The following is a 27,213-nucleotide window of genomic DNA, read 5'->3' on the forward strand; positions in this document are numbered from 1 at the left end:
CATTTCACCTAATCTCACCTCAGAATAGTCTATCACTCACATTTTTGAAGTTTGGATACAGGGGAGAAAAGAACATGACATAATCGCTTCCGCGTATCAGCAATCAATTTCGAAGGGAAACATTTGTGAATGAATTGTGTGTAGATGTTTGGTTAGACAATACATACATTAATGAAACTTTTTATTGTTTTATTGAACGCAGAACTAATATTTCAATACATGTACATACTGTTTAAAAAGAATATTGCAGTATACCGATAATACTGTGCACTCCTCGTAGTTCTATCAGTTACAAAAACACAAGAGTAGTTTTCTCAGCATGCTCAACATGCACTTTATTCATTGGGTTATCTCCATGCAAATATGGATGACAAAATACAAAGGCATCCATGTTTTATGTACAATTGTATGAATAAATACTGTTGATAGTGATAGTGATTTACAATACTCATGTTCATTATTGTTCCAATACCTTTCCAGAAAATGCAAACTCATATCCGTTCATTAACCTCTTTTATTTCTCAGGGCACTGGCCATTAAATTGTTTGGGATCAAGAATTTACAAGTTTCTCTACAGATATAGGATTCAGGGAGGGGTTGACATAATACCCAAATCAAGAACTGACTTGGCCGAGGGCGCAGTCAACATGTAAGGTTTTTGAAAAAAAAAGGGATGCGCACCCCTGCTCTGGAGTTTGGCAGAATAAATATGATGCTTGTTTCAGGTAGATGGCTTAGGTTAGAGGTTTGGTTTGGTTGGTTTGTTGTTTTACGCCACACTCAGCAATATTCCAGCTATATGACGTCGAGTCTGGACCAGACAATCTAGTGATTATCATGAACATCGATCCACGCAATTGGGATCGATGAGATGCATCCACCTAGTCAGCGTTAGTCACCTTTAACGACCTCGGTTAGAGACCAGGGACCTGTTCCACAAAGCTATCTTTGTGAGAAGACGATCGTAACCTACTTTAACATAAACTTAGCGCTAACATCACTTTTTGGAATGGGGTCCTGAATACATAAATGAGTGTATAATGTTGTGTGGAATAGTGTACAAAAGTAACACAATTGTAATCAGAAATGAGATTAATATGTAAAAAACGTGATGCTATCAGTTAGAATTTTATGGCAGTAACTGCAAAGGGCCCTTGTGGAGCGATAAGTCAAGCATACCACAAGGCTCCAGAAAAATGATGCATAATATATACACCTGGGGAACAGATAAGCAGCAATCTCGTTAAAATCAGATCTTAGTTCTCGCTACAGCTAAACAAAGATCTGAGGACATCCCATTAGGGGTCACGTCAGACCGACCGTGTGGAAACTTTAACCGACTAATGGAATGACCGATCAGAAGGCAGCTTTCTCGTGCTTTACGGCACTAATTTCAAAATGGCGACTACCCTTCGAAACATATTTTGACAAATTCTCGATTACAAATTTGAAACCTGAACAAAACAACATTCTGGAATGGCTAATGGATGGTCTAGATTGTATGGATTCAGTCGTTAAACCCGTAACTATTGTTCAGAGTTAAAGTTTCGAGGTTGCATGATCACATTCCGACTGTCATTTTATAATCTGGTAAGTGATGCTCTGATTGGTCTGATGAAAGGTCGTTCTGACATGACCCCTAATGGGATGTCCTCAGATCTTTGTTTAGCGGTAGCGAGAACTGAGGTCTGATTTTAATGAGATTGAGATAAGCAGCATCCTGCATTATATATTCCTAATTACCACAACATTGATCTCTTTTGGACACGATCAAAGATACCACCGATGTCTGCTGAAGACCTTGTTACCATAGTTACATCTGCATGGTGCTTCAGCCTATGTTAGTAACTGTGTTTCATGTTGATGGTAGTTGTAGCACTTTGTTTATGATACCATGACAACTGTTCACGTAAGTAAATTTTTCATACAGATTTACATGTTTGGGGAATTTTTCATACAGATTTACATGTTTGGGGAACAGCCCTGTCCCACACAGTCATGTATCTCCCATGTTCTAGCAGATTTATCATGCTTATGATAGTCGTTCCTAGCAGATTGTTTAGTATAACAGAACCCTGATATGGAACACAAATATTCTACGGAGGACATTTTGTGTTTTGTGATATTTAGTCACATTTCACAGAAACTGTTGCTTCAACACGTTTCTCTCTGTGATCACACCAGTATGTTTGGAGGTTCACCATACCAGGGATTTATCTAGGATTTCAAACTAAGTGCCCTTGGTAGACAAATAGGAGCAAAAACATTTTTTTCCCTAAAATAGAACTTTCTAAAACGTCCTTACTTTCTTGAATTCAGGTGTATATAAATATTTCAGTCAATGCAAAAATGCTCTTCATGTTTATTGGTCCTGTTATCCATGAAATGCAAGTCACATGCATAAAAAAACATGCATCATAAAATAACTTGCCAAATGTTTTATTCCAATTTAGGAATTTTTATTGACAAATGCTTCAGATGTCAGCTGAACACGGCATCTGAGCAGGTCTAGATAAATCCCTGTGATACTGAGATAAATGTTTTGGCGTCTTGTCAAGATTTCTGTTGATGTTCACAATCTGCAGTACAAATAATCTTGGGTGGTTGGGTCACCACCTACTGGTCTACCAAACTGTTGGATATGTTAATAACAACACAGTGGTATTGCCAGGCAAGATTCTCAATCCCTTGAGCATTCTGACACAATGCGAAGAGGTATTGTGGAATCACAACCAATGTGCTCACTGATTGTGTATGATGATGCGGTATCCTCAAATATATTGCTGCACATTAATATGGTATGGCATACATTGGAAATACACTATGATGTCTGTTAGCAATACCAGCATGTACGATGATCTGAATGAAGACACACCATCACATCTCTGCCTTCAATAATGGAAGTGGGGCAGTAGGTAGCCTAGTGGTCAAAGCGTTCGCTCATCACACCGAAGACCCAGGTTTGACTCCCTACATGTGTACAATGTGTGAAGCCCATTTCTGGTGTCCCTGCTGTGATATTTCTGAAATATTGCCAAAAGCGATGTAAAACTAGTCTCACTCACTCACACTAATGGAAGTCGGGATCTCCCCATATCATCCCCACTAAGATGTCTGTTCCTCCAGGGTCTGTATCTCCAGTGGGATGTTGTCAAGATGCATGTCGGGACTAACATACTGTATAACGTACTGTCCCCCCTCCACCCCGGCATTTGCGTCGGTCAGCAACACTTCCTCTCCGTCCTGTTGGACAATGATGGTCTCAGGGTTGACGGCCACCATTTGACCGTCCTCCGCCTGGACGGTAATCTGCTGCTGCTGGCCAAATGCTCCCTGGAAAAGACAGAGCAATATTGGTCTTGATTCATATATAATTGTATGTTCCTTGAAAATTGAAAGAGATATAACTTCAGTGAAAGTTCAAAGCTCATTCTCTGATTTCGGAATAGTTGACAGACAGCATTTTCTCATGGCAGACAACTCCTATCCGAGTTCTGACATGAAACATTCAAAAGACAACAAAGAGTGGGCATTTGATTGAGTGCAGCTACAAGGTCACAACAGGGAACCCTGTCAGTGTTCTAGGCCCATGGCCAACTTGACTGAGGTCAGGTCAAATGGGGTTAAACATCTCATTCAAGATTCTTTCACTTATATAACGACAAGCATGAACACGTGTGCGTGTGTGCGTGCATGTGTGGCTGATTGTACTAGTCTGGACTTATGCCTATTTTATAGTGCTAGCCCACTGAGATACAATGCAACAGTTATGCCCTCAATGCCGAGCACCAGGCAGGGTAACAGCAAGTACCATCCTCTAGCGTCTTTAATCATGCTGCAGCCAGGAATCGAATTACCGACCTTCCACTTTCTGGCCAAACACTCTATCCACTAGATCAAGGAGGTAGTCTGGTTCAACGGAAGTCCACGACACACTAAAAAGGTAGCCTTACCAGCTGTTCAGGATGTCATCTCACCTGTTGGGACATGTCGATGATCTGCTGTAGGAGATTGACCGCTGATGCTGTTTTCTCGTCCAGTTCGGACTGACCGGTCACTGAAAAGGCAAACCATTTATGAACTCCAATACAAACAACAGCCCCTGGGTACTGCAGCTCACCATTATGAGTGAACTGAAAGATCCATGTAGGACCCTTCAGCCATCAAGAAAGCAATATTCCAGCTATGTGACGGAAATCTATAATAATCCAGTGATTGATATTATGAACATCAATCCATCGATGTACGATGACATACTATCAAACAAGTCACCGAGTCAGACCACCCAACTCTTTCGACCAACATGTTCTGAGCACCCATTCTTACCCTAACCCCCCACGCGGTCTGTCATCTGCTGTGACGTACCTGCAGGCTGTATGTGGATGTTGTCCTGGACGGTGGTGATGGTGGAGGTCACCTCTGTCCCAGCCTCTTGCTCTGTAGCGAAGGCTTCCTCACCACACTGCAGCACCTGGAGTGACAACAGTGATATATATATATATATATATGTGTGGCTGAAGATAAAGACTGTTGAAAATATATTTGTGGCAACTTTCACTAGCAGCCAGTGATTGAAGTGCTAGTAAAATGTCAGCTGGTTGACTAGTCAGCGGCAGTGAGAGATTAGTCATCAGCCCCTGGTTGTTGTTTAAGAACAGGGCAGGCTTGATAGCTTGAGAAGTCTCTGGATGGGACAGTTTCTAGGAGGTGTCTACTTTGTCAGTTTCTAGAAGCCTGGCTGTACCTAGATTACGACAAGGGGGCATTTTGAGGCCTTTTACCGCCTGACTGGCATACTATCTACTTGGATACCTATTTGAAAACACCATATTCCAACCAGCTTCCAACACAGGTCTGGAATCGGCAATTGAGACAGGACATTCGACAATGACAAAATTTGACCCTTCGTGGGTGCACTTCCATTAATTCTATGGCCTGTTACTTATTGCTGCCACAACCAACTTTACCCATTGTATTGAAAACCTAAAACTGTGTTTTTCCATATTATTTACTGATTATTTCATTGTTCTTGTGTGGTCATTACTGATTTCAGAAATTAGTTCTGTAAGGTCTGATATGGTCTCTGGTTTTATCACTGCTTCTCCAGAACACACCTTGGCTGTTTATCATCTCGTTATGCTCATTAGCAGGATGAAGTCAATGTCAGCTATATGATGGCGGTCTGTTAATAATCAAATCTTGACATCATGAGCAATTGGGATCGATGACATGCAGCAACCATGTCAGCGAGCCTGACCACCCGATCCCATTAGTCGCCTCATATGACAAGCATAGTCACTTCAATTGGGTGGTGACGATTTACTCTGTAGTGTGTTTACAACCACACTGCTATTCTACTTATCAAATCCAATTTGCTATGGAACATGTCTCTGGGGAGGGCTAAGGAAATATATCCAGATGACAGGTTTTTCTACTTGAAGGGTTCTCCTTATCAGATATGAAATAATGGTAATTATATAGTGAGACTGCCTGGTCCAAAGGAAAATATCTATATAAGAGGTTTTTCTACTTAAAGTCTGGAAGGTAATTTAAGATACCGACGTTTACTACAATATCTGAAAAACTATCTGACCTACTCCAGTCAAAGTTGGTATGAGATTATTAAACAGTCATACATAACTGGATATTACATTTAAAGACAATCGGTGCATGAATAAAAAATCTGTCTATTTAGCTGTCACTATATTTCATCAACAACCAGACCTGTTCGTCAGGGGTGGAACGTGCATTCATTGAAACAGCCATCTGCATAATGCTACCCCTGCGTCACAGGGCCTATGACACAGTTGAACCAATCAACTCAACTCGAAAGGGTACACGGGAATCATGCATGTTGAGACACCCAATGCTAACACCATATTCGTGTGTGCGTGATTCCCATATACTTTCTGTATCCGTATCTTACCTGTACTTCTGACACGTGCATCTGATCCATGCACGAGATGTCTTGAACCTGTACATGATGTCGGACACGTAGGTGGCGCTTCAGGTCCGACATATTTCCGAACAGGTAATCACAGCTGAGACACTTGTAGACTCTGGCCTCGCCTGGAGGGGGCTTGTCACTCTCAGCAGTGGGCTTCTCAATGAAGGTCATGCCCTTGTGGTTGCGTGTGTAGTGGATCTTCATGTAGCCGGGGGTGTTGGCGGAGTAGTTACAGTGCTGGCACACAAACTTTTTCACTATGTCGTGGGTCTCCATGTGCCGCTTCAGGTGGCTGCTCTGTGTGGCCTCGTAGGGACATCTTAGGAAGAGAGGATTTCATCATGACATCATAGAGGGTGTGTGTATGTGAGTGTGCATGTGTGTGTGTGTGTGTGTTGTTGTTTATTGCAGCACTAGGTAATAATCCAGCCGTATGACATTGGCCTGAAAATAATTGAGTCTGGACCAGACCATCCAGAGATTGATATTGTGAGCAACGATCCACGCCATCAACCAAGTCACTGAGCCTGGCCAACCTTACCAGCATAGACTGCTGGGAACAAATTCTAGCCTGCAATCCCCACAGGGAACATCAGAGATGTTAGAAGTAATTAAATTTACATGAACAAAACAGTGTTAAATATTGTAAAGCGCGCGAGTGAGATTGCAATATTCTAGCCATATCACAGCATAGGCTTCACAAACTGGACATATGCTGAGATAAAAAACTGGCATAAGTGAGTTGGGTTTTACACAGCTCTGAATGAGATGTATCATGTCGTGCCAGCTTAATGTGGGAGCAAAGCAAATAGTGAAGCAGGTCTCAGAGGTGCACCACTTTCGTGAAAACCCTTGAGCACGGGTATAATGCTGACAAGCCTACAAACATAATTGGGCAAACCAAGATTTGAACCGATGATCATAGGTTTCTGGCATGCCTCAGGCACACACTGCAGGACAGCAAATTGGGGCACCTTAGATGATTGAGCCACCCATGCTTTGAACAGTTATATCATGGTTTGTCAGCTTGATGTGGCTGGTGCTATTTGAGGATGGTGCTAGCAAACCAAGAATCGTTCACTTACTTGTCACATTTGAACTTGCCCTCCTTGTGTGAGCGCACATGCCAGCGTAGTGCCGTCTTGGACTTGTAGGCCTTGCCACAGTCGCCACACTGGAAGGGCTTCTCGCTGGAGTGGCGCAGCATGTGTGCCTGCAGGTTGGTCTTGCTGCGACATGCGTGGGGACAGATGGGGCACTTGTAGGGCTTGATGCCTTCATGGACCCAGATGTGCTTCTGGAGCTCCGAGTTGGCTCGGATGAACACACGGTCACAGTACGGACACTTGTAGGACCTGCGTCCTGGTAACACAAACCATCAACATATCATTAGGTCTGTAACCATACATTTTGACACTTGTCTTTTGCTAAGGGGACCCTCTTCCCGTGGCAAAGGAGTTAACTGCTAAGATACTACTACCTGGATACCTGCAGTACATAAATTTACAATATAATAATAACAGGGTCTAGTCCACACAAACCGATGGTTGACTACATGAGCAACAATTGAGCCTGTTGAACACAATGAACAAGGTCTCACACTGTGACCACCAGACACTCATCTCAGTCAGCACTGATGACAAGCCTGGGAAGCAGGTGACTGTTGACACACAGACATACCCATCTTGCCTTGCATCCTGTGTCTGACCCCCGACAGTGCATCCAGATAGTTCCGGTCGGTCTCGGGATGATCCAGGATCATGTGGTTCCGCAGTTTCTTGATTCTGTTCACAGGAATGACTTGTTATTTATTGGAAATCATGAAATTAATGCATCACCAAAATAATGAGAGGGCCGATCCCTTGCCTGAATTGTGCATAAAACTAATACCTGTTGTGATACCTTTGAAATGTAAAACAACTTATCAGAATAGAACCAAGACTGTACATAGACTTTGAATACCATGCTGTAATATGGTGCAGATAGTATGGTGCAGTTCGTTCACATTCCTCCACTTGACATGTGATCTTCCATGATATTATTCTCAGGGAATGTAACCAAGGCATATTTGGCATTAATTTCATGACAGAACATTAGATCTCCATCCATGTTTTCCCTGATAATTCCTTTGAAATATATTACATTCCAGCTATATGACGGTGAGAAAACCTTGGCATGATAAACCAGTTTCTGTGAGTGAGTGAGTGAGTGAGTTTTTGTTCCTCCACTCTAATATAGTAGGAATATCAATATCATCGTGGGGAAACAAAGAAAGTACTTCATCAGCGCTAAAAAAATTGGCATGAGTGCTATAGTCCTTGCCAAACTGTCCAATAGTTTAGGTATCATAAGGACTAGTAGATATTTGCCATTAATGAGTGTTTTGTTATATGTTATCATTATAAGGACCAGTGGGAACAAACAATTAGTTTCTATTGCTGCTTCATATTATAAGGCCTTATTATACCCTTGAAGTATTTTTCATTTGAAATTGCTCTAGTCTGTATGACCAACAGCCAAGAATAATTAACGTCAATAATCTATTAATCTGAGGAACTTACGTATCAAACTTTTGCTGGCAAACATTGCACTCAACCCCTGTGACCCCGAGATGTTTCAGCTGATGGTTCCACAGCTGCGTGCGGGACGGAGCAGCATAGTCGCACTCCTTGCACGGAAACGTCATCTTTAGATGCTCCTTCTCTACATGCCGCTTCAAGCTGTCCTTTGAAATGGCACGGTAGTTACAGTGTTCACAGTTGAAAGGTTTGTCGCCTGGAAAAAAAATCAATTGACATGGAAACTCTCACAGCATTGTAGCTCACCTGGATATGTGGTGAACAGTTTTCCGGTAAGTGTTAACAAAAGTTGATGCCAGCTATTTTGACATGAACTGTTACTTTTTTTTATTTATTCAAATTAAGACTTGGGCCGAATATTGGCTCTGAGCAGGTGTAGATAAAGCTGGCAAAAGTCATTCTATATTCCTAAGTAAGCATCATCATCCATGAAACTAACCTGTATGAGTGCGTAGATGTGGTTCATAATCTGCTTTGTTGTAGAACAATCGTCCACAGTATTCACACTCCTCACAGCCAAAAGTCTCCCTCATTTTGTGGAATATCTCCATGGACATTTCCCTGTAGCCAAGTCTTTTCACAATGCTCACAATAGTCTTGTCCTTGTCGTCCTGGGGCTCGCTGATCTCACTGGCATCCTGTTCGTTTATAGTCTCCTCCTCTTCATCTATAGGTTCAGATTCTTCTTGTACATCCATGGCCTCGTCTTCTTCCTCCAAGGGTTTTGGTGCTTCCTCAACAGTTTCTTTCACTTCCTTGGGGTTGTCACTCTGTTTGTTTTTGTCCAGTTCATTGTCTTCTGTTAACCCGTCTCTCAAAGACTCGCTGTTTGCTTTATTCCCTGTTTCTTGGCTGGCTGCTCCATCGGTTTCTTTGTCAGCTGAAGTAATAAATGAGCATCTTATCAAGGCTATTCCTACAGAAATAATCTGTTTCCATGGTTACTACCAATAGAGTCATTTTGTAGAACCACCAATGAATCAACTCAAAAGTTGACTAGTTTTGTTTTTTTCTAAATGCCGAACTCAACAATATTCCAGCTATATGACGCTGGTCTTTATATAATCAAGTCTGGACCAGACCATCATGTGATTGGCATCATGAGCATTGATCTACAAAATTGGGATACGATGACATGCATCAACCAAGTCAGCGAGCCTGACCACCCCATCCCCTTAGTTGCCTCTTACCACAATCATAGTCGCCTCTCATGCTAAGCATGAGTTGCTGAAGACTTTTTCTAACCTGGATCTTCACGGGTGAATAGTAGTATTTTCCAAAAACCTAATGTCTGAAACCAAATCAGGATTAGTTGGGTCTAATGCATGATGTCTACCCTATTCTATGTGAATTGAGTCTCTTCCTACGACCAGACTAGTTTGCAAGTGACCATTTCTAACCAGGAATCCCCACCTGTTCCCAGTTTCTTCGCCTCTTACGACTAGCAGTGGGATGCTGGGCACGCATTCTACCATGGGTCCCCACGGGGTAAAGTGTATTAAGCATTGTAACATCAATGATAAGAGCAATAATTAGAATGAACTTCTCTTGTCTCATTAAATCAAAATGATTACACATTGAGTGATAGCATATGATTAGAACTATTTAAGCACCAATACTACAAACTCAATTTTGAACACTGCATATACTTAGGATTACCAGATAAAGATTGAAATGACATGACCATTTTTCCTTGACAAGTGAGTTAACTGACTATAAAAGTCCAGTCCTTGCCGAACTAGGCTGTTATTATGGAGTTACATTTTGGTTGGACTGAGTCCATGCATAGTCCAATTAAAATCCTGTAACGAAATCAAAATCCAATTCGTAAAATGTCATACAGATTTCGGTTGATGGCATGATTTGCAAAGCATGTGTACCGCCAACTCATTGCAAGTGATATGAGAGGTGAAATCTGATTGATCCTTAGGAGAGGCTTAGAAGGGACATAACTCTTAATAGCCACTGGTTGCGCTTTGATTGAGGCCAGGAATTTCAGCCTAGTTCGGCAAGGGTGGAAACTTGACATTTAAAGTCAGTAAACTCTCTTGCCTCGGGAAGATGTGACATGACATGATGACGCAAACAATGATTTTTTTAACATCAAAATTACGAAAAGACTTTCAACTCTAACTTTCAACACTGCACTACATATCATGTTTAAGCAAGAACTCCACACATTTTCAATGCATATTACAAAATGGATCCTTACATCTCTTCAACAGTTTTCACAACCTATCCAATGGCACATTCCAAGAGTTAAAACCAACAAGCCAACAGTGGTTATCATCAATAATTATTATAGGATTTTCAGCGTTCCCGTTTACCGGTAATTACCAGTTTTTTTACCGGTAAAATTAGGCTTGGACCGGTAATTCATGTGACTGCCAGTCCCTGTGGACCGGCAAATGAAGTATCTTATAAATCTTTGTTGAACAAAACATTGGTGATATTCATATAAGTACATTTTTAAAACAAAGTCAACTTGTCTGTTACCATAAGGGTTTCCCCTGGTCTATTTAAGGGTTAAATATCCATTTGTAGCAACTTCGTCTTGAAATATTAAAAAAAAAGAGAGAGAAAATTGTAACTGAAGTTTGTGTGAATGACATAGCTAAGTTACTTCAGAGATGACATCTTTGCACTGAACATGATGTTGAGAGAATTAAAACTAAATAATTTTCATACATTTTTTGATTTGTTGAAAGTTGGGACTGACAAAGTTAGGGGGGAATGGTAATTTTTAGAGTTGCCTGTCCACAAGGACTGGCAGTTTCAAAAGCCAGCGGGAACACTGATTTTAAATGACTCTTGCTGGAGCCACACTTGAGTAGGCCTATCAGGGTCAATTAATTAACGTCAAGCAGTTCACTGAATCCCACTGACAGCACCCATCTTGCATACAAGAGAGGGTAGACGTCTCATGTACACCTTATGTCTGCAAAAGATTATGTAACACAAATAACTAGATCAATAGGCAACAATGAAAAAACAAGAAACAAATGATGAGCCAAGCATGTCTGACTCTGCTATCCAGCCTACCTTCCTTCTTCTGTCCCTCCATCTCCACCTCCTCCCCCAGGCCCGGCATGGGTAGATCAGTATCCATTGGTTCCGAGTCCTCATCTGCAGCCGTATCTATCTGATCACTGGCTCCCTTTACACTGTCCTTCACTGGGTCCAGCACCAACCCCACACACTCCTTGTTTGAAGCATCCATAATTGCGTCCTTATCAAGCTGGTTCTCACAGATCAGAGAGCCTTCTGTGTTAAGAACTGTTTCAGGGTTTGAAGTCTTATCCCCCTCCTTCTGCTCTGACTCGCTCTCTAGAGTTTCAACACATGTCTTCTTCAAACTTGTGCTCGATAATTCCTCGGGAAGATTAATAAATTCTTTTTCGGTTGCATCAAAAGATTCATCAGGCTCCGGTAAATAGAGACTGTTATTGATGCTCTGCTCGAACAAGTTCTCCCACTGGTTAGGATCGTCCTTCAAGTGAACGCTGGTCAAGTGGTCAATAAGCCGGACAGTACTGAGAAACTTCTCGTCACACAATGTACAACAGTAGATGACGCGATGCTTGAGGTAATGCTTCTCCAGGTATGTCCGTCTACTGGCAGTGTAGTCACATAGCTGGCAGTGCTGTATGTTGGGGATGTCTTTGATGTCATGGATAAAAAGATGGCGATCTCTGTCAATCTTCTTCTTGAACTTGCGATTACACACATGACACTGGTGGATGACTGTTGCCCCCCTGGATTGTCTCCCTTGGAGGAATGTTTGAAGGTATTCCCTCCCTTTGGCTGAAAACCTGCAAGGGAGAACATTTCCACATAAATGTTGCAAGTGACTCTGTGACATTTAATTGGCTAACGAAACATATTTGAAAAAAAATGTCTTTGTGTTATGGAGGTAGAAATGTAAAAGCCTGTGTGCACACTTTGAGTTACTCCGAAAATATCCATCTGCTCATGAGGAGTGAGTGAGTGAGTGAGTCGGATTTAACGCCGCTTTAACAGTATTCCAGTTATATTGTGCCGTGTCAGCTTAATGTGGGAGGAAAGCCTGAAGTGATGCAGGTCTTAGACGTTTACCACTTCGGTGAAACCCACGAGCATGGGTATGGTGCTGACAAACCTAGAAACATAATCGGGGCGAACTGGGATTAGAACCCACAATCATAGGTTTCTGGCATGCCCAAGGGACGCAACTCTGCACAGTGAATCATGGCGCCTTTGACGACTGGGCCACCCGTGCCCCCTTGCTCATGAGGAGAGTGAGTGGGTTAGTGGGTCCTCGTCATCTTTGTCAATACAACTACAACATTTTACGTTAAGGCTTGACGGAGATTTGTCAAAAGCATCCCATTACACTGATAATGTTTTCACAGGCAGCAACGTTCAAGGCACATGGCAACCCGTGAGGGTGGGTGAGTGCGTGAGTGAGTGAGTGAGTGAGTAAGTGAGTGAGTGAGTGAGTGAGTGAGTGAGTGAGTGAGTGAGTGAGTGTGTGAGAGTGAGTGAGTGAGTGAGTGAGGTTTCACGCCGCTTTAAGCAATATTCCACCAATATCACGGCGGGGGACACCAGAAATTGGCTTTACACATTGTACCCATGTTGGAATTTGAACCCGTGTCTTCGGCGTGACGAGCGAACGCTTTAACCACTAGGTTACAAGATCGCCCATGGCAACCTGTAGATATTCATGGTTTGATCAAGCCAACTTGTGATATCCATCAGTACATAAGGACTTAAAGGAGTATTAAGGATCTCTTTTGCTGGGGAGCCACAACTGTGGGTTCAGGTAGAACAGAAACAGTTACAGCCAGTATAGTTTGGAAGGAAATTCAAAAACTGAGAAACCAGGATAACTTAATTTTTATGACTTTTCAATCTCAAAAGTTATCACATTGACTTAAGGCCATCAAGAATTATTACTGAATAGCCTATCTCTCATTTACAGGTTTCGATAAATTCATGACACGTTTTCTGTGTGCAATATCCAAATCATCTAGTTTGAACTACATGTAGAAAATTAGCAACAATGCCTTTTGCTGTCAAGTTTATTTTGTAATTCAGGTCACATTGCACATAGCAAGTTGAAAGAAAGTGTGTTGCAACCTCACAGGTCTAATTTGAAATTACTGAAGTACAATGCTGTCAAATGTAAAGTGAGTGAGTGAGTGAGTGAGTGAGTGAGTGAGTGAGTGAGTGAGTGAGTGAGTGAGTGAGTTGGGTTTAATGCTTTTTTAACAATATTCCAGTCATATCACTGGGTGTTGGCTTAACGTGGGAGGAAAGCACAAAGTGATACAGGTCTCAAGACGTTCTCCACGGACACAAGTATGGTGTGACAAACATAGAAACATAATTGGGATGAACGGGATTCGAACCCCTGATCATAAGTTTCTGGCGTGTCCATGGGACGCAACTCTACAAAATGAATTGCAGCCTCTTAGACAACTGGCCCACTTGTACCCCACTGTAAACATAGTATCTCCATGACATGACTTACTTGTGGTACTTCCTGACATGGTTGATGAGTGACTTGAGTGTGTTGTAGTCCTTCTTGCACATCTGACACTGTTTGCGCACATTGCTGTGCGTGGCCTCATGCTCCAGCAGGTGACTCTTGTTCACTGTCCGGAAGGAACACTTGCTGCAGTTGTAGAACTGACCTGTGTGTTTCCGCATGTGTGTGTACAGATTACCTGCATCAAGGAGTCAGTGAGTCAGTGAGTGGAGCTGGCTTAAAGCTGTTTATCACTATTCCAACAATTCTGATCCTGGGGGGGTGAGAGACCGACAACAAAATTGGGCTTCAGCCATTTCACAAATCAAAGCTACTCAGAGAAAATGACTTTCCTGAATAATGTAAAAATGACTTGCCTGTATGTCAGCTAGGAAACTAATTTTCCTAGGCTCATAAATAGAGGTCCGTGCAAGTTATATTTGTACGATTCATAACGGTTTATAAGTCTAGGAAAATTAGTTTCCTAGCTGACATACAGGCAAGACATTTTTACATTATTCAGGAAAGTCATATTCTCTGAGTAAATGCCTCCATTATGTGTAAACAGATTTAAAGAAATGGTTGTCTGTAAGCAAGTATTTCTCTAACATGGCATATTATCCAAAGAAATCTGAAATGAAGACTATAAAATGGCATTATTGTCCCATGATCAGTAATTTGCTCATAAATCTTCTTACAATACAAATAATTAATGCTTTATGATGAACAAATGAAGCATTTGAGATTCATAACTTTTTAGTATCCTTTGGATAATAATAATTTTTTTCTTTTTAGTATACTGAACAAAAAAGTTAGGGATCATGAACATTTTGGGGATATTTTTTGTAGTGAAGACTGAGCCAACAATTTCATAAAAAAAATTAAAAAAATATTATATATATTATACATCCCTTTTAGTGTTCACTATAGTTTGGCAATGCAACATTCCTTAAAGGAGTTGTCCCTGTATAAATTAAAAAAACCCAACACATATGAAAGTAGTAAAATAATTTCTATCATGACTGCACACACCCTTAGAGTTTGAAGCATAGGAGCACTTGAAGCATTTGAAGGGCTTTAGTTCAGTGTGGATGAGACAGTGAAGTCTCATGTGAGACAACGTCTTGAACACCTTGTCACAGATGTTGCAGCTGTACAACGACAGCGACGTCGACATGTTCCGCACCGAACTTGCATTCTCGTTCAGGTCTTGTTCGATCATGTGAATCTTGAACATCTGATCCACGCTGCTGAGGTCCACGTTCAGGTTTGTCTCAAACGCTACTTTTTCTTCAAGGGTACGGAAAACTGGGATGTCATCGATCTCATCCGTGGGTTTCTCCGAGTTGTAGTTGTAGGCATCGCCATCTGGGTCAGCACTGACTAGAACGTTGTCAAACCTCTTGGCCCGGTGTTCATCTACGAATACAGACAGCGATTTGAAAATGTTGCTGGATAAATTAAAAAACACAAAAATGAAAGTCTGACGTGATCTTGACGTTATTTCAATTTTGTGGAAGCCTTGGTGGCTGAGTGGTTAGATCGCTGACTTTGTGTGCTGGTGATTAGGTGCCTCACTCTGGCAGTGTGGGTTCAAAGCCCGGATGGGTCTCAACCCAACCCAAAAAGGTACTAGAGTCTGTACTTTACTAAGAAAGTGTTATCCAAATATAATATTTGTTGCAAAAAATAAATGATTACTTTCCCCAATTCATCTGCAACTTGTGCAAGGGCACCCAGTTTAAAATCAGTGAAACATCCGTGTTTTTTTCATGAGGATACAAGCCTTCATGTTGTGTTTCTAGCGGTATCCACACACCTGCAATGATGAGGTCCGCGGGAGCAGTGTATTCCTCGGCGTCCTCTACTTCCTCCGCTCCTACATCCTCCAGCTCATCAGAGTCGTCTCCTGCTGACACAAACCTCTGTCAGTACACCCCATGAAGTTGAAGTACCATGATAGCAATATTGGTAAATTGTTAATGTTGATGCTGTATTGATACACAGTTATGAATATTGATACTATATTCATTAATAATTCATTGCCACAAAAATTATGACATTAATTTTGTTAAGATCAACATGGTAAAGGTGGACTATGAGAGTGAGTGAGTATGGTTTAATGCCGCTTTTAGCAATATGCCAGCAATATCATGGCAAGGGACACCAGAAATGGGCTTCACACATTGTACCCATGTCGGGAATCAAACCTGGGTCTTCGGCGTGACGAGCGAACGCTTTAACCACAAGGCTACCCGACCGCCCCGTGGACGATGAGAAGGCAGAAAGTTTTACACATTTAATGTTCAGCCTAGTTCATATTTAGCACTATGTTCATTAACTGCCATTCTATATGTAGAATGAGACAAAAATGTCTTCATTTTCTTTTAGTTTACGTTTCCAATTTGTAGCAAAATTATTGGATTTTTATTTGTCATCAGCACAATTTGGTAGTCTCAGACTAGTGGACTAGTTTGAATTTGGAAGGCTGACAACTGCCTTCCGTACAAAATGTTTGACAGGAACAAAACAAGAAGACTAGTAACATATATCAGGAGAGTATTATGCAAGAGAAACAGAACTGATCTATAAAAGAAAGGTTTCCTTTTCACTGTGTTGTGAAAGAGTTAAGAGGACCCCTGACCCTAGGACATGAAGAGCAAGGATTGGGACAGTACCTGAGTCCAGCTTGACATCCTTACTGGTGATGATAACATAGTCGGACGATGCCAGACACTTGTGGGTGTTGAAGAAGCGCTCCTTGGTAAAAGCTCTCTTGCAGCGCACACAGTGAAACTTGCCATCTTTGGCTGAAAAACAAACTAAAGGTTAATTTCCAGTGTTTGAAACTCAACTATGAAATTACAACTTCTCTAAAATGAAAGATGCTTAAGAACTGACATCAATATATTTGGCTTATGGAGGTATAACATAAAAACCGATCTGAGTGAGCACAGTGTGTACACCGATAAGTATGTTTATACCTCCATAAACACAAAAACATATTGAAGTTAATTCCTATAGTCAACAATAATAACTTCGCAGACAGCTTATTTCATCATGAACACGCACACAAAAAAACGCAGCCAACAATACGATCCAGTGACATCATTCATCCAATAATACAACACAAACCCCATCCATTCAGTGAAAAATGTAAGTCTGTTAGTGAGTGTGGCCTATTTTTTTGGTTTAAGGAGTCAAACTAAGAAAGTTGTTTGGTTTGCAAATCAAAGGCCACAGAATCGCTGGCAATTTATTTTCCCAAACTGAATTCAATGGAAACTATGACAACTCACATTTCTCTGGAAGAGGTGGTTTCCCTACTTCTTTGCTAACAGCATCAATAACCTTGTTCTTCTCTTCTCCCTTCTTTGGTCGACCTTTTCTTTTGGCTGGAAAACAAATAAGTGAGTGAGTTGGGTTTAATGCTGCTTTTAACGTTATTCCAGTTATATCACGGCATGCCAGCTTAATGTGGGAGGAAAGTCCGAAGTGATGCAGGTCTCAGACGTTTACCACTTCGGTGAAACCCACGAGCACGGGTATGGTGCTGACAAACCTAGAAACATAACCGGGGCGAACTGGGATTCGAACCCACAATCATAGGTTTCTGGCGTGCCCAAAGGACGCAACTCTGCACAGCGAATCGGGGCGCCTTAGACGACTGGGCCACTTGTGCCCCCGGAAAACATGCAACACACCAAACACCAAGAAGTATCTTAATGTGGCCTGTATTAAAAATGACAAATGTTAACACGTCAGTTGTACCTTTGACATCAGTCTGAGTGACCGGTTGACGACATGTGCAATCAGCGGCGTACTGTGACGTCACAACACCTGCTGCAACAGAACCCAGATGAGCATAAACAGTTATTCAAGGAAATATCAAAGTACAAATGTTTCTAAAATAATTCGTTCTTATTCCAACACGTAGATGTCTGTTAAGGACATGCTTCCTGAAAGTATTTCTGGAGTTCCTAACACAAAACCATAGTATAAATCAGAGTATAAAATAAACAAAAGTCTGCTACGCCAAGACTAATAAAATGCAAAACGGGCTCATTACCTTTTCATGTAGTCTACAACATTTTCCATTAGGTTTCGTGTGTTTGTTGTTTAATGCCGCACTCAGCAATATTCCAGCCATATGACGGCAGTTTGTAAATAATTGAGTCTGGACCAGACAATCCAGTGATTGATATCATGAGCATCGATCTACACCATTGGGAAACGATGACATGCATCAACCAAGTCAGCGAGGCTGACCAACTGATCCCGTTAGGCTCCTCTTACGACAAGCATGGATTGCTAAAGAGCTATTCTAACCCATATCTTCATAGGTCTTTTCCATTAGGTAGAGTGCAACTCTGCAGCTGTGGACTAGTGAAAAAACAAAAACAATTTAATTTTAATGATTGCGATACAAATCTGTTCCCATGGTAACAACTCGTGTTTCTAACTTACATGCTTCTGTGCTGGGAGTGCATGTTGCCTTGTCCGTGACTGCTTGTGTGACCAGGGACTGACCCTCATCCAGGATAATTAGAGTAGGCGTACCATTCTCATCTATGTGATCCCCCGTTTCCACGCTGATGCCCTGGTCAATGGTGTCGCTGAACAGGTTAAGAGTGGTGGTTCCATCTCCGGCCGCATCTACACGGAGACAGGGATTGACAGGCTTCAAAATTGATCGTATTGGGAGTGCCAATGTCATGGCTAAAATACTTATGTTGCAGTTAATTCTAGTTTTCAATGCCTAAAGGCCACACCTTGAAATGGCATGTTTTAACAATTTGTTTTTTTGTTTGTTGTTTAAAGCTGCACTCAGCAATATATCCAGGTGGTCTGTAAATAATTGAGACAGGACCAGACAATCCAGTGATTGACTTCATGACAATCGACCTACACAACTGGGATATGATGAGATGCATGAACCAAGTCAGTGAGCCTGACCACCTGATCCTGCAGGGATTTATCCAGGATGCTATTAAACTAAGTGCCCCTGGCAGACCAATTGGGTTTGAAATTCTTAATTTCTTATTTTCTGAAAGTCAGAGGTATTTACACATTATATTTTGAGATTGTATTCAATGCAATTACATTTAACTAAGCATTGAAATCCCTTACAAATTGGTCCTGTTATCATTGAAGTACAGGTTATCTCTACCAAGCCTTAAAAGTTATAAGTTATATACATATTAACATGAACTGGGAACTTGCAGCTGAATATTGGTCTCTGTGCAGGTCTATGTAAAATCTCTGATCAGCTGGAGACCAAATCTAACCTGGATCTTAACAGGGGTACAGAGCTTCAGATAAGCTGCGTATCTGCGTATCTGCGTATCTGCGTAAAATACGCATCAGAAATGCAGAAATATGCAGTGAAATAAAATTCAAGCGTATCAAATATGCAACGAACATTACAGATACTCTACAAAAATAAAACTTGTGCGTATCATCAAAATATTGTGAAGTAACCCTGATTAGCAAATCAGCAACTTATTTTGAAATTATATACGGACATTCTGTCAACCTTGCCTAACTCCACGATGACAGTTACATCATGATCATTTGCCATCACACTTTCTTGTGGAAGTATCGCAATATTTTTGAGTCCTACTGAGCTCTCGAACCCACACCACACCAGTTTGCAGGGACTAGATGAATAGTGTTTTTAAATATTTAACTTAAATACCCACACGTGTAAAAACTAGTGGGTAACCTGAAATTTGAATACCCAGATAGAATTACTGATACCCAATGATCTTAACATGCATGGGTAAAATACCCACAACACCAAAAGCTTATCTGGAGCTCTGGGGGTATTGGGTTACACATGACTGTACTAATATACTTCCCAGACTCTGAATCATTTCAAAGGATGGAAACTGATTTTTATAGTGAAGATTTAAAAAATCATTTCGTGACAACCAACTTTGAATCGATATGCAAAGGTAACAATAAAGAGGAAATATATGCAAAGGTAACAAGATGACATAAATGCAAAACTACATAAGTTTGTTTGTTTGTTGTTTAACACCGCACTCAGCAATATTCCAGCTATTTAGGAGGTCTGTAAAATAATCAAGTCTGGACCAGACAATCCAGTGATTGACATCATGAGCATAGATCCACGCATTTGGGATTGATGACATGTATCAACCAACTCAGAGAGCTTGACCACCCGATCCTGTTAGTCGCCTTTTACGACAAGCATAGTCGCTTTTACGACAAGCATAGTCGCCTTTTACGGCAAGTATGGGTTGCTGAAGATCTGTTCTACATAAGTAAAAGTGCAAATGTATCCCTGACCCTCACCTGTATATTCAGTTATCTCCCCTGATCCGTTGACATGCACCTGGATGACCTCTGGCTGTTGTGGCTCACACCCTTCCCCCTTGTGTCGCATGAACAGCTCAATCTCATTGAAGGCACCCTGGCAGGTACCACAGATGAAGGTGTCCATTGGCATCCGTCATCCTGGAGGAGTGAGTGAGAGTGAGTATGGTGTTATCCTGCTTTTGGCAAGATTCAAGCAATTATCATGGTAGGGGGACACCAGCAATGGGCTTCACATATTGTACCTATGTGGGGAATTGAACATGGGTCTTCGGCGTGACAAGCGAACACTTTAACCACAAGGCTACCCCTCCCCACCACGCAAGTCCTGAACATGAAGCAAGGGCCTGCCGAAAGTTACTAAGGTATTCAACATAAAAAGTGCCCCGCTCTAATAAGCGCCCACAGCAATATTTGCTAATATATTGGCTAGTGAACAATCCCTATTAGCACCCCTTCTGATTGATCAATGTACACAAGACTTATTTATTCGCACTCGTGTGTTATCATGGTTATATGCACTCTTAATTATGGGCAATAAAATTCTGGAAAAATATATCTGTCGTACATAAACATTTCAGGCTGTCAGCATAAAAATCGAAATTTATCTTTCAACTCTGTTTTTTTCCACAAAAATAATATCCTAATAAGAGCCCCCTATTTCTAATTTTGAGAGCGCCCTAGGCACCTATTACATCGAATACAGTAATTCTTGATATATATTTCAAACACTGTTTAAAGACATAGTTATGAAAGCTGAATAGGGTACATTAGGTAATTACGCGGGGTCAAACTATTTCATGTGATTACAGAGGCAACTCAAAATATATTTGGTTATGGTGATTTATGTTGAATCAGGTATAAATATATGCAGCCTTTCTGGAGCTCTGAGCTATGTGGTGATGCCCTGTAAACAAGAGTAGTTTTTTCACAAACCAGTGAATGATATGAGGATTGCCATTTTTGTTACAATGGCACACAATCAACCAATTCCCTTGGTGAGTGAGTGAGTTAGTTGGGTTTAACACCGCTTTTAACAGTATTCCGGTTATATCGTGGCGTGTCAGCTTAATGTGGGAGGAAAGCCCGAAGTGATGCAGGTCTCAGACGTTTACCACTTCGGTGAAACCCACGAGCACGGGTATGGTGCTGACAAACCTAGAAACATAATCGGGGCAACCCACAATCATAGGTTTCTGGCGTGCCCAAGGGACGCAACTCTGCACAGCGAATTGCGGCGCCTTAGACGACTGGGCCACATGTGCCCCCCAATTCCCTGAGACTGATCACATATTCTAATCATGATTCCCCATGGGGAAACAATTGATGCAATTAAATTGATTAAATGTGTTTAGGTTGAGTCTCTTCTCAATCCCTTTGATGATAGATTACACCTTTCTAACATAATGTTTAGTTTCAATGTATCCTGTTTCTGCTTTAATTTACTCGCACCATACACATGCTTGTGGGTTTCAACGAAGTGGTAAACATCAGACCTGCATCACTCCGGGCTTTCCTCCCACATTAAGCTGACTCGCCGCGATATAACCAGAATACTGTTAAAAGCGGTGTTAAACCCAACTCACTCACTCACTAATATATTATACCCTCCAGTGGTTGGAATTTGCCTGGATTTGAGCAGAGATTGTGGGTTTCAAGATACCAGAGTACATTCCATTTACAAGCTGACCACGCCACATGGTGACAGTTGATCATTAATGACAACGAGATGACCCTATCACATGACATAGTTATAATTCCAAAGAGAATAAAAAGATTAACACAAAAAGATTTATTTAGCTGTTGTAATAAATATGTAAGAGTTTGAAACCTAACATCAAAATTTCTAATTGCATAGTCATTTTAAAAAATTGTGTTACCTCTTCTCCTGAGTAGTCTCTCACAAGTCTTTGAATTATTTTAGTACAAGAAACATTTAACCACTGATCATGCCAAACATGTGGCTTACTGATAACAACAAAAGGATTATTTATTTACACTTACAGGGGTTCATAGCCAAGGATTAACTTACTTTTTTTTCTTTGTATAAACAGATTTCTGAAAAACACAATTAATTATCGGAATGTGTTTGGAATCTGTTTTAGAAACTTACCACAACTGACGGTATAGAAGTGTTTTATTCACAATATGCATACAGCTAAAAAAGATTTTTTAAGTAGGCATTTCTTTGATGTTGAGAGGTGATGTTGACAGAAGACAAAGTAGACACAATTTATGGATAACAGCTTCTTTATTATACTGTAATAGCAGTGTTATGGTATAGATCATTATGATATGTTATATTTGGTCTTTATATATAATAAATATATTCAACTCTCTTATTCTTCTTCATCTTACCCTACACAGGCTTGTCTACTATGTTTCTGAAGGGGTCAGCGTAGTACCGGTAACCCCTTATCAGAGGTGCATAACTAAAAATGTTTTGATAACACTGTAGATGACATGAACTGTGCACGAAAGTGGGTGCCCCTGTGTCATTGTAGGCTAGGGCAGAGTTTGGTCAAGGGGCTGCAGAGAAGGGTCCGTATTGATGATCTTGAGGACAGAAAATGAAGATTATATATTACTTAGCAAAGCGACTGAGTAACAAAACTGGCTCACTCCCACTTAGCCAACTTGCTGCAGGGATTAACAGTTATGCCTGAGTCATTGTCCAGAGTATGTTGACCATGACAAAATGACCAAGCAAGCCGAGGGATAAGAGTTCTGTACTATAAGGGTAATGTTATATTTTCAGGGCATTATCATTTGCAGAAGCCTGAGGTCTTCCATTAACTGCCTAACGAAGGAGGTCAGTTGAAAAGACTGAGGGCTTCTGAAAATGATAATGCCCTGAACATGCTGAAACATAGCGTTACCATTCTTATAGCTAAAATGGATGGAATTTGTTATCAAATAAAAAGAAACAACAATATAAGTTTTGAAACATTTACTGCAATCAACGCAAATGACACTGAGCCACCTTTATAAATATGGGAACGCCATTGAACAAACTAGATGACGTCACTATCGAACGTGACGTCACCTATCCCTATCCCTATGACGTCACCCAACAACGGGCATAATAATGGCCCGTCGTCAAGCAATATGAGGGCATTATCAAGTTACAGTGGCCTGGTCATTTCTGTTAACATGTGGGTGGTTTAATGATAATTCTATCCATTTTAGCTATAATAGTGATGAATCAGCAGTGACCTGGTCACCATGTGTTCAGGGTTGAATTAGCGTCACAAAATATGATCAATGTACATTGGTACCGAGCACATAATTACTTATTGCGACCATAAAACCGAGAGCTGGAGACAGATCCCCTCCTAGCAAGCGCTGGTATGTCCAGCTTGGTGATGTGCTCGACAGGTACAAGAGACATCTGAATTCCGGCGAAAAGACATTGATTGAATATATGGATGCTGTATCATGCCTTACTGGATTTTGAGAATTGTAAAATATGCTGGTACTAATTATATATGGGTAATTATATTATTATTTAATTTGCATGCATATAACATGGTCATGCATTTCTTGATGAAGTGATTAATAAGATATTGCAAAATCTGCCTTCTTATATATAGTTCTTGTACTCATTACATATAGTCATCCGTGTTACTCCATGGCTAGTCTGTCTTACAGACCCTGATACAAATATATATCAAATACAGCCCATGCAAGTCTATAATGTTTGGCAAGTCTAGATTACTGCAGTGTAAATGAAGAGAGTCACTGGGCTCCTTTTTATTACATTTTTATTAAGATAACTGAACAACTGTTTTTTTCTGTACGATATGTTCATTTCAGAGACTAGATGTTAGTCTACTCCATGGCTAGTGAAATAAATGAGACACCTTTTGTTCTTGGGGATTATCATGCCTCACTGGTTTTCTTGTGAGTATTGTTTTACGTCGCTTTTAGCAATAATCCTGCAATATCACTGAGGGGAACACCAAAAATGGGCTTCACATATTGTACCACTGGAAGGAATTGAACCCGGACCTTTGGCATGACAGGCGAACGTTTTTATCACAAGGCTACCCCACCGCCCCAACCAGTTTTGTAACTCGAAATAATATGAGTTGAAAAGGATGGACGACCCTGTGCGGGCATTCATTGGAATAGTATCATCCAACCATAATCAGGTTCACGTAACCACTCAAATAATTTATCATAATTGCTTGTCCCTTTTCTATAATTTTTGTCAAATTTGATCTGAAGTTATAGAATTTTATTTGACAAATGAATATACTTGATTAGTTGCTTATTGTAACATTGTTGATGACTGTCCATAGATGTATGTGTGATTATTATTATAGATCAAAGGATTCAAACAAATTATGTTTGTATAGAGTTTGTTTTTGAAAATTATGGGCATGTTCAATCAATCATTGCTTTGGTTGGGGCTAACCCATCCACCTTTAATTATAATCAAGTATCACCGCATCAATAGCTCACCTGTGTATTTGGAAACAGCATTAGAAACTAACAGTTTTCGTCCACTCGTCCTTATAATGATAACATATAGCAAAACCCTTAAAAAGGGCAAATTTCTACTAGTCCCTTACGATACCTTTACTATTGGGCAGTTTGGCAAGGACTACAGGACTAGTGCCAATTTCTAACACTGTGGAAAGCATCTGTCGCCAAATTGTCTCTGAGTCAAACATGATCATTTGCTGTGCAGAATTGCTTCCCTTAGGTGTGACAGAAACCTTTGGTTGCGGTTTGTGCGATTAATTGCAGCCCGCCGTTGTTGTTGTTTGTTTGTTGTTTAACGCTGCATTCAACAATATTCCAACCATATGACGGCGGTCTGTAAATAATCAAGTCTGAACCAGACAATTCAGTGATTGACATCATGAGCATCAATCCAGACAATTGGGATCGATGACATGCACCAACAAAGTCAGCGAGCCTGACCACCCGATCCTGGTTGGTCACCTCTTATGACAAGCAGTCGCCTTTTATGGCAAGCATGGGTTGATGAAGACCTATTCACATGATCTTTTGCGTCATCATGAGCTAAATTTAACGTTTGAAACCTCACGCATGTTTGGTTCCGAATTTGATTCAGCGTGATTAAACCTATAGGTAACCTGGCTGTACACGGAAAACACAGTATGTTAATCTCTAAATTAATCAAACCCAATGCCTACCCCAGTCTCAGAGAAATTCTGTATTCAGTTGAGAAGTAAGACACTGATGGCTACTTAGAGGCTATAGCCAATATCGATGTTACAAGTGTCTAAAATAAAGCATTAAAATCAAGATGTAGTTGTTATGACCCTAACATGCTAATGTTAAAAGTTAATATTTCAGGGTCCCCTGGTTCAAATACCATGCATCTGAGAAAACTTTAAGAGTCCCTTCCCTTCGAACTGTTCAACGATAATTACAGTATGTTGTAGGGCTGTTATGATTTACTCGCGTATTCGGTGAATTGAACCGTATCCATTCATGAATTGAATTCGTTATTCGTGGCCACTAGTATCGAATATTTATGAATATGCAAGCATATGCATTTACATAAAAAAAAATACCCATAAGAACATATTTTATGCATAGATTTCTTCATACGACAACACTCTTTTACCATTTAATTTGACAGTATTGTGGTCACTGGTCATTGTTGCATTTGAGCAGATACTAGTACCTGGATAAATGCAGTATATAAATGAATAATATATCTAAAAATACATTAAAAATTAACAAACCATGTCAAATAATTTATGTTGTTGTTGCCTCACTGAACATGCTGAATATGACAAATGATACATCAACTGCTGACTTGTTATTGTATTCGTGAATTATTATTCGTCTTCGTTACCCTATATTCATGATACAAATCGTATTCGCCTCATAGTGTATTCATTGCAGCCCTAGTATGTTGTGATTGAAATCCTCCCAAAACAAAACTTCGTTACCCTCAATAATTTATGGCATTGAGAAACTCATATTTTTTCGGTTGCATTACAGACATAACTGATCAGGGAAATTACCAAGTGTAATTTACAGTCATGACAATGTCATCAACATTATGAATATTGATATGACATTATAAAACCATTTCATAAATTTGAAGTCATTTCCAAATTAGCTTTATTTATCATATTTATCTACAGACTTACAGTTGGCTAAAAAAATCATTAAAGAAGACCTCAGTCACAGTCTAAAAAATTAATAGGTTTTATTCTTTTTATTCATTGAACATGTTGGAAGTTTGGATTGAAACTCGCATAAGTGCAATTTAACATTTTCTGAAGCAGTTGTGTTGCAGTGGGGAAACATTGTTATTGAGATACAACTCTGTATGGCTATGGACAAGCTGTGACTAGTCTCATTAATATCATGTTTTGGCTCAGACATTGAGGAGTCTCAACTCAGGCTTTTCATGCAAAGCTGCATACAAAATTAGGCAAGTTCAACCGCCCATCGTACACGCTTTCAGTTTCAACCTGTCACATTTCTGCATTCAAATCTGAACTTGGCATAACCAAAACTAAACACAATTTATTAATGAGCTGAAATTTATCATGAAAAATACGCGTGGTGCAATATGCGGTTAGAAGTATATTCATGATCTATTTTGCAGTCTACCGAACAGATGCGAAACAGTCGATTTCAAACAGCTCAAATTTAGTGATGATACGTAACTAAACAAGACAAGGAATTCGTATCGACTGTAAATACTTTGATGAAAATTGTCTGCCTAGTTCAACATTTCATAACAGCTTACCATTGACTACATAAGTGGCCTTTCCGTTGAAGAAAAGGAAACAATCATAGCTGAGTTTTATCAGTCGGCGGCTACAAAAATGGCG

General features: G+C 40.5%; 1 protein-coding gene across 2 annotated transcripts; it reads right to left on the reverse strand.

Moving 5' to 3' along the window:
- Positions 1-1,952: 1,952 nt before the first annotated feature.
- Positions 1,953-27,213, reverse strand: LOC139478121 (zinc finger protein ZFAT-like). 2 transcript variants are annotated; one of them, XM_071260444.1, is made up of 18 exons: positions 27,129-27,213; positions 20,360-20,521; positions 18,506-18,694; positions 17,810-17,881; positions 17,338-17,433; positions 16,717-16,848; positions 15,858-15,947; positions 15,071-15,457; positions 14,042-14,237; positions 11,569-12,338; positions 8,966-9,406; positions 8,509-8,722; positions 7,628-7,731; positions 7,033-7,309; positions 5,927-6,266; positions 4,366-4,471; positions 3,978-4,057; positions 1,953-3,333 (listed from the first exon to the last, which is right to left on the reverse strand). In XM_071260444.1, the coding sequence occupies exons 2-18, from the start codon at positions 20,511-20,513 to the stop codon at positions 3,106-3,108; spliced, it is 3,876 nt and encodes a 1,291-aa protein (XP_071116545.1). In that variant the 5' UTR covers positions 20,514-20,521; positions 27,129-27,213; the 3' UTR covers positions 1,953-3,105. The 2 variants fall into 2 exon arrangements, with proteins under 2 accessions (XP_071116545.1, XP_071116544.1); XM_071260443.1 differs by having other exon boundaries at positions 15,858-15,950.

This window comes from Haliotis cracherodii, unplaced genomic scaffold (assembly GCF_022045235.1).
Source record: "Haliotis cracherodii isolate W230 unplaced genomic scaffold, xgHalCrac1.p SCAF_39, whole genome shotgun sequence".
Classification (NCBI taxonomy): Eukaryota; Metazoa; Mollusca; class Gastropoda; order Lepetellida; family Haliotidae; genus Haliotis; species Haliotis cracherodii.